This window comes from Pteropus alecto, unplaced genomic scaffold, assembly GCF_000325575.1.
Source record: "Pteropus alecto unplaced genomic scaffold, ASM32557v1 scaffold61, whole genome shotgun sequence".
NCBI classification, from domain to species: domain Eukaryota; kingdom Metazoa; phylum Chordata; class Mammalia; order Chiroptera; family Pteropodidae; genus Pteropus; species Pteropus alecto.
This window is the reverse complement of record NW_006434835.1, coordinates 14830887-14839517: the sequence shown is the minus strand read 5'-3', so window position 1 is coordinate 14839517 and position 8631 is coordinate 14830887. Positions and strand designations below refer to the sequence as shown.

Genomic DNA, 8631 nt, shown 5'->3' with positions numbered 1-8631 from the left:
GAGGGGGTGGGACGTGTTCAGAGATACAAGAGTCACAGAAAACAAAGTAAACGGGAACCTTTTGGAGAGGAAGAAGGTGGACATGGGAAGTTGAGGAAACCCCACTCGAAGTTGAGGGAACCCCTATTATCTCAGTGGCAGAGGAAGGCAAGGCCACCTCTGAGATTGAAGAAGCAAATGTGAGAAGGGATTTGAGGAGAAAATAGAAGGTTTGTAGTGACCACTGAGAGGATAAGAGAGGGGGCTGTGGTCAAAAAATAAAGCTGCCTGGAAAGGCCAAATAAAATCATAAAGCACGTATTTGTAGAGGCCCCAACCCAGAGTCGTGTGGTTTTCTGAGGTGGTTCTCTGAGCTGGGGCATTCGGGGGGAGAAGGCAGAGCATGGCTGTGGCAGGACCGGCAGGCTAATGCGAGTGAACAAGGAGTATGATTGTTCCCAGTGGGTCCAGGAGGCAGGCCAAGAAAGGCAGCCTCAGTGAGAGCTGAACCTGGGAGAGAAAGGAAGGCATCCAGGGCGGGGAGATCTGGATGAGTACGGGGGGAGTGAGGGACCAGAGGGCAGGACAGAGTCTTGGGCATTTTTGTCACCCATAAAGGAAACCCTGGGCCCATTATCAATCATTCCCTTTCCATTTCTCTGTCTCCCAGGCCCTGGCAAACACTAGTCTGCTTTCTGTCTCTGTGGATTTACCTAGGCACATAAACGGAACCACGTAACATGTGACCTTCTGGCTATCGAGAACAGAGCTGCTATGAACATTTGTGTACAAGTATTTGTTTGAGTATCTGTTTTCAGTTCTTTGGGGTATATACCTAGGAAGAATTGCTCAGTCACATGGTAACTCTGTATGTTTAACTTTTTGAGGAACCACTGAACTGTTTTCCAGGGCCTACACCATTTTACATTCCCACCAGCAATGCACGAGGGTTCCAATTTCTACACAGCTTCACCAACACTTGTCATCGTACACTATTTTTTCACAGCCATCCTGGTTAATATAAAGTAGAATCTCATGGTGGTTTTGAGTTGCATTGCCTTAGTGATTAGCGATGTTGAGCGTCTCCTCGTGTGCTTATCAGCCATTTGTCTATCTTCTTTGGAAAAATGTCTATTCAAGTCCTTTGTCTATTTCATAATTGGGTTGTCTTTTGTTGTTGAGCTGTAAGAGTTTTTCATATATTCTGGTTACATGATTCGTAAACATTTTCTCCCATTCTGTGGGCTGTCTTTTCACTTTCTTGATAGTGTCCTCTTGATGCACAAAAGTTCTTAATTTTGACGAAGTCCAAGTTACCTATTTTGTTGTTGTTTGTGTTTTTGATGTGGTATCTAAGAAGCCATCGTCAAGTTCAAGATCATAAAGATATATCCCTATAGTCTTTTCTAAGACTTCTATAGCTTTAGCTCTTACATTTAGATCTTTGATCTATTTCGAATTAATTTTTTGCTTATGTCGTGAGGAAGGGTTGAAAGTACAAACTTTAAACCCATGACCCTTCATAATTTTTACTATTTAAACTAGGCTAATACATGACATTCTTCATGGGAAAAACCTTGGCATTCTCAGATTTAATATTTTCAGTTTATCATCAGTGAATGACCTCAAAAGGTTGGGGCACATGGTCATCGCACCGTGATATACATTTGGATGCACCGTGAAATGAGGCCGGTGTGCAGAAGCAGATCCCCAAACAAGCAGGCGAGCTTAGCCGGCCCTGGTTCCCCATCTTCTCCTGACCTTCACGGGCCCTCATCATCATCCAAAACTCAAGATTCTCATTAAGGGCTTGAAAGTGTCACTTACATTTAAAATTACACTTTACCGCATGTAAATGTGCAGAAATGGTATTAACAGATTTGGGTTTTGTGACAAGTGTCAAGAAAAAAATGCTGAGATGTCCTAAATTAAATTATAGCAGGCCAGAGGGTGGGAAGAAGAGACAAAGAGTTAATCTGAATGTGCACTGAAACTGTGACTCAACATCCAGGTGGCTATTTCAGCCTTTACAGAGACGAGCTGACCACCAGACTCCACCGCATCCTGCTTATGCATGAACTTTCAGACTGTTGTCCACAACCAATCCAGTAGCATCGAGTACTTGTTCCTTATGCACCTATCCCAGAACTTCTTCTGCTCCACCTCTCCCGCACCTCACATATAGCCAATGTAAATTCTTTCTTCCCCAAACTCATTGTACAAGAGCCCCCTCAGCCCAGGATGGCAGACATGTTGTCTTCTCCATCTAGCCATGCTGCCGGTGGTGTAGACTGCATGCTCCTGCTCCTCACCCTTTTTCTGGTTAGCATATGGATCAGTAAACCCTTTCTTTCAGAAAAGTTTTCAGCCTTGAAGGCTTTTGGTTTAACACAAGTCTCACCACAGTCTTATTCTTGGGCTGATAAAGCACAAGTTGAATGAATATTCATTAGGGAGGAAGAAAGGAAAGAAGGAAGGAAGGAAGGAAGGAAGGAAGGAAGGAAGGAAGGAAGGGAAGGAAGGAAGGAAGGAAGGAAGGAAGGAATGGAGAGAGCCTGCAGTGGGTGAGTGGCCCTCAAATCTGCTGCTAGCCTCATGTGGGAAACTAAAACATACATGCCAGGCGTCCCAACGGAGCTGCTGATCAGTGGCTATGGCTAAGACCTGGCAATCTGTAGGCTTCCAAGGCTCTCCAGTGGCCTCTGTCATTGGCCGGGTTTGGGACCTCAAAGCAGAAAAGTAGTTTCTGAAGAGATGCTCTGCAGAAGGGTGAGACTTGCTCTGAGCCGATTCAGGCAGCAAAACCAGGTCCAAGGGAAAAACTACAGGGAGGCAGAGCTTGCTCGGGATAAAGATTTTTCTCAACTTGTCAGCCATAAGGCCATGGGCCACCTTGTGAGAGTGAGCCTGACCGCAGGAAGGCTGGTGCCAAGGCCAGGCTCTAGGAAGAGGACCCCACATTGGGTGGGGCCTGGTGAGAAGGAAACACATGGCACGGGGTTGAATAAATCGCAGTCTAAAGCCTCTGCTCTACCTCTGGGAGCACAAATGAGCTATTTGACTCCTCAGGGCCTCTATACCAGGCAGAGGAATCCAGCAAAATGGGGGTGGTAGATGAGCTCTATGTGTTTTTTTTTTCTTTTCTCTTTCTCTTTTTCTCTCCTTCCTTGTCTTTCTTTCAATTTCCTGGTGGCAAAACCCTTTATCCAAATGAAATGTTGCACGCTTCCATAGAAAGTCCTTCTATTCCTCCTCCTGCAGCCCCCGCCTCCTTTGCCCCCGCAAAGCATCAATCCCCATGAAAACCAGTTGAAATGCCTAGGCTAGCCGCTATGCTTATAGCAAACACTAGCATGCCGCCGTTCTAAAATGATGAGGAGCAAAAGAATGCTCTTCTTGGGAAGGCTTGATAAGGTTCCAGGCTTAGAGAGCATCCAGATGAGAGACACCATAAGCAAAGGCTGCCTCTGAAGCTGGACTCTGAATCCACTGCAATTATTTGACTTAACTTACTTATAATCGCCTGTCTTTACATAATCTTCACTGTCTGCAGTACAGTAATTGTTAGCTGACTCGCTATCTTGCTGATGCAAAGATGCACCGTGATGGAGAACCTAGAATTTTGCACGGCCCTGAATTTTCAAGGCTGTAGCTAACAAAACGCCTACCCCCGGGCTTAGGATTTGCTGTGGGGAAAGCAAGAGCTGGAGGCCACCTGCTTCTGTGTCCCCCACGGGGAGACGCCCGCTGGATGCACGATGACTGGTTTATTTTCCGTTCAGACGTTCTCTTCTAGACTATAGTTATGTGAAACAAGTGCAACAGCATCTGAAACTGTTGCCAGGGCAACCTGACAAAAGACTTCACCATCAGCTACTGTATATGTAATTCGTAAAAGGCAGCTGGCTCACAGAGAAAGGAAAGAGAAGGGAATAGGTTGTGACTTTTGATCTTGGAAAGTAAAGTTGGAAGAATATTTTCCGGTTAAATCAATTTACATAGAAAGTTGGGACTCATACAATAAAAATTCAGAAAAGTCAGGAATGGAATGTTAAGAAGAATCTTAAACTTTTTTAGTGTGATATCTGTAAAATAGTCGCATATCAGGGCTTTTAACATCAAGGTGCCTAAAGATCTGGAGCTGAAAGTATGCCCTGAACAGGAGGGAATAGTGGAGAGGGCAAGCAATTGAAGAAAGCAACCGGAATATTCAAGTGCGTATAGACACACAGTGAATGAAGCTGGGAGGTTTTGACACATCTGCTAGCTCTTCTCTCTCACAGCCGTAACCTCTCAGGATAGCAAGCACCGCCCTGAGACTGCCATAACCGGCATTGTAGAGTTGGGACAAGTTTAATCTGCTCATGATATCAACGAAAAGACTAAGACTCATTAAAGATAACCCGCTAGAGGTCACCCAGCTAGGTAAGAGCAGAACCAAGCCAGAAGCCCTGTGTCCTGCTTCCCCATGATCTTTCCATTAACTAGTGCCTATGTTTTGCGGACATCAGTTTATTCTATCTTTGATAGAGGCATAACCCGGACCAGCTTTCAAAGCATGCCCCACAGAGTCAGGGGCCGAGCTGTGACAGTGCCAGGCACCCACTGCCCTTAAAGGAATATCTCCCTTTGCATCTATTTTGATATCTCTTGGGGCCTCACTTATAATTATGTAAGGGGAAAATCTATTTTATAAAAAGTTCAAAGATCATCAGTCTAAAGATAAATAAATTATAGATAGCGGTAATGGTTGCACAACCTTGTCCATACACTAGAACCCCTGAATCACATGCTTTAATATGATAAATTTTATTTTATTTATTATGTTTTATATAAAGTATAACATGTAAATCATATATTTATATTTAAGTTAAAAAACTTAAAATATCTTCATTTACACAAAAGGGGCCACTAAGACAGGCACCGAGTTGTACTTAGGGTCAGAATCTAAATAGGAGTATATCCTAACAACGCTGACCCAGAGATCCGCCCCCCTCCACCCCCCAGAACCCCTTGGGTGGCTCCTTACTGAGTTGGTGCCGAGGATCTGCAGGTTGGGCTTCTCCGACTCCAGCAGCTTGGCCACCATCTTGAGGAAACTCTCCACAAAGAGGTTGATGCTCTGGCAGTGGCAGGCCATGAGCAGCTGGTCCAGCGCCTCCATGGCGATGCACACGTACCTGGGGAAAGCAGCAGTACAGCTGTCAGTCAGCTTCACGGTCGTCAGTTAGCTTCATGCCCATTCTGCCCATGCTGCATGCCTGGGGCAATGTAGAGTGTGTGAAGTGACCTCCTGGGCAGCATCCGGGTAATGAGGCTCTTCTATAAGTTGTCAATACCCAGATGTCATCCTAACAGAGCCCACCCCAGCCCAGCAATGAGAATCAGAACTAGAAGAGCTGAAAGACCAACTCGCCCAGTATCCCGTTTTACAGCTAAAGAACATGAGGACAGATGAGGCGTACCCGTTCATGAGTGAATACATGCAGAAAGAATTGATGTCCAGAAGAGCAAATTCTGATCCCAAATCCAGTGAGATCAGAGCATTACTTGATCCAAGTCAAGATGTGTTTGTTGAACGCCCACTGAGGAAAAGCTCTGTCCTACTCAGTGCAGGGGGGTGGAAGGATGAAGAAGGCCTTCAAGTTAAGGAGCCTAGAGTCTTATGGATGAGATAAAAACACAGATATCTCTCCTAAGGGGAAAATAAGAAATGCTACACGAACATCACGCATGACGATCTATGAGCATTTCCAAGAAAGAGACAGACGGCTCTGGGGGGAGGAAGTGAAGAACTTTATGAAGAAAGTTTGTGAAGAATCTGAGATGGGCCTGAGGACCAGCCAATGCAACGATTAATAAACATAAATTTGCAAGTTTGTACTTAAAGACCTCAGAAGTTCTATGATGAAGTACCACACAAATAATCTGGTTGACAGTATTACCATGTTTGTGTGACACCTTACTTAGGGAGCATTTTTACCTCATGGAGGAAAAGACAGACATAGAATTAAAATTCTCCTCTCCTTATGAAGAAGATGCTCTGTCAGTTTAAGTCCCTAACTACTTCATGCTTTTAAAGCCTAAAACCTAAGTGACTACCTTCAGAACTAGGAAGACACAATATCCAACGGTCAATAGCATACTAATTGAGTCAGCTCATTCCATTTCTTGACAAATAAAAAGTTCTTTATATTTCAAGCAAATCCTAATAACTTTTATCCTTTACTTACAATTCTACTTATAGGAGCAGTAAGAAAGAGGGCTGACCTTCTCCTACCTGCCAGCCCTTTACCCACTTGAAAACAACAATCTCATTTTTCTTGTTCTTCTATTCTCCATGCTAAAAATACCCAATCCTTCCCAAACCAGGCTTTGTAGGACAACCCCCAAGTATCCTGGTGGTCATTGTCTTCTTCAATGTCTCTCTTAAATCCCAAGAAAAATGCCAAAAATCATGTTCCTACTGAGAATTAGGTGTGCATGTCTAAGCTCATCCCGATATTTGTTCCATAATGGTGACAGAACAAGCATATGCTCAGGTAAGGTCCATCGTGAAAGATACAGCCCTCACTTTCAAAGCGTTTGCATTCTAAAGAAAATAAGAAAGACGTTCATAAAAAAAGGCTAGCTTTTAACTTCCACTGAGAAAGCTGCTGCCAAGCTGTCAAAAATTATTCTGGTTTAAACCTTTATCATTTTCTTTAAGGAGTGAGGTTTCTGAGGCAGAATGCTAGATGTTTCCCCTAGAATCTCTCCGCCCCCCGCCTGTCTAGTAATTTAGAGTTTTAGCCGAGCTCGTGGATCTGAGTAGGAACATTTCCCAGTCTCTCTTGCTGCCAGGTGAGACCACATGACTAAAACGTTGCCATTAAGATGAGGGGAAGTGAGGTGAGCAGCGTCGGCATCGCTGGCTTAAAAGGCAGGATTTTCCTCCTGTCCTCCCTTCCCTCTTCCTGCCAACTGCGAAGTGAAAACCATTGGAGACCCAGAGATGAAAGTCCCTGGATGGCCTTGTGGCACAGAGCCACTGTATTTTTGAGTCTCTTTGTATTCTAAATAACACAAGTATTTGTTAGTCAGGTTTAGGAGTGCTTTAGAAAACTCACGGTGCAAATAAAAGTGAGTCCTGAGCAACCCAAAGCAAGTCAAGTGATGGACCTCATAGGAAAGAGAAGTAAGTGTTGAAATGGTTCCATCTTGCTGGAGGGAGGTCATCGCAAAGCTTCATGCACTCGGAGTGTGATTTTTTTGTGTGCCTGTTAGGGGTGGCGAGCCTCCTACTTGTAGAACAAAACCATGTGGAATAGAAAAGTACTTCCGTAAACAAAGAAAATGCAGAGGAGGTAAAGCAAGCAGAGAATCCACAAACATAACTGTGGTGCTAAAGAATCAGCCTCTAAGTCCACAGAAAGTAGCAAAAGACCTCTCTCAAAGATGATGGTAAGGCTGTCGCCGCGGGCTTTTAAAAGTGTTAAAGCTGCCGGACACTCTAAAGTCAGGTTCACATGCTGTACCTAGAGTGAAGGATGGATTAAACCATGTGCTCTTTACGTCGCAAGCCATATCACATCCATCTTTGAACAGTTAGGCAGCTATTTAAAAGTCCTCGATTAGCTAGTCTTTGTTTTCTTTTTTAAAACAAAGTTTGGTTAAATAAAAAGAAAGCACAGAGAGTATGACTGTAGGATTTCTGGAGACAACACAAGACCAAACACAAGGCTCCATAAACCTCCTTGTGGCAGCCACTCAATTTCATACAGTGTGTGTCCAAAATGCCTCTCATGAGAGTCAGCTTTGCAAATCTAAGCAATAAGATAACAACAGTCATGGCATTTTCTAAATGTTTTTTTTTTAAGACATCAGTAACCATTTCTTAGGTGCCCTTGAGCTAACTTCTATACTGAGCAACCATAAGAAACACAGCCTCCCTACTTGGAGATTTTCCTGTCCACTCTTATAAAATGTTTCTTTTCTCTATACGCACCGAGTCAACTATTATTAAAGTATTATTTAATATTATTAAAAGAAAATGTTATTAAATATTAGTAAATAGTTATCTCTGGGCACATTCACAAGTGGATCAGGTCACACTCTTATCTACAAAGTGTCCCTTAAACAAAGGCAGCTTTGGGTCTTTGAGTCCCTTTGGTGATGGAGCCACCATTCCTCCCTGCTCTGGGGGCAGGCCATTCCTGGATCGAGAGAGCCTTGCTATTCAGAGGCCATCACGGTCACAGTCCAGAAAACCTGCTGTGACGTGTGGGCCCAGTCCCAGTATGGTTGGGGTCCACTGTGCGGGCCAGTGAAGCAGACTGCATCCCACTGGGCTGGGGCCCTTTGAAAGGGGCAGACTTTCCCTGCAGACGAGCCTGGACACATTCTGGCAATGAAACATGGCGGGTGGGACGTGGGGGCAGGCAGTGTGGCGTTCTCTGATGAATCATCCCAGCATCCTTCTGTATGAAGGGTTTCACCATTATTTTATAGAGTTTAAATGAGGGAAAGGAAGAGGCGGGGCGGGTTGGGGTTTGGCAAGAGAAGAAACTAGAAGGCCTCCCAAACCCTAGAGCTTAGATTGCTGCTTTTCCTTTTCCTGTAAAAAATTCCCAGAAAATCCTGATAAGGAAAATCCATCTGCTAAAAAAAAAA

General features: G+C 44.2%; 1 protein-coding gene across 2 annotated transcripts in view; it reads right to left on the bottom strand.

Moving 5' to 3' along the window:
- The window catches only part of EFR3B (EFR3 homolog B), a 55759-nt gene that overhangs the window by 41477 nt on the left and 5651 nt on the right, over window positions 1-8631 (bottom strand). For both annotated transcript variants that reach the window (XM_015588254.2, XM_025045772.1), the window contains exon 3: window positions 5009-5159. In XM_015588254.2, coding sequence (XP_015443740.1) covers window positions 5009-5159 — 151 coding nt within the window. The remainder of the gene's footprint in view (window positions 1-5008; window positions 5160-8631) is intronic.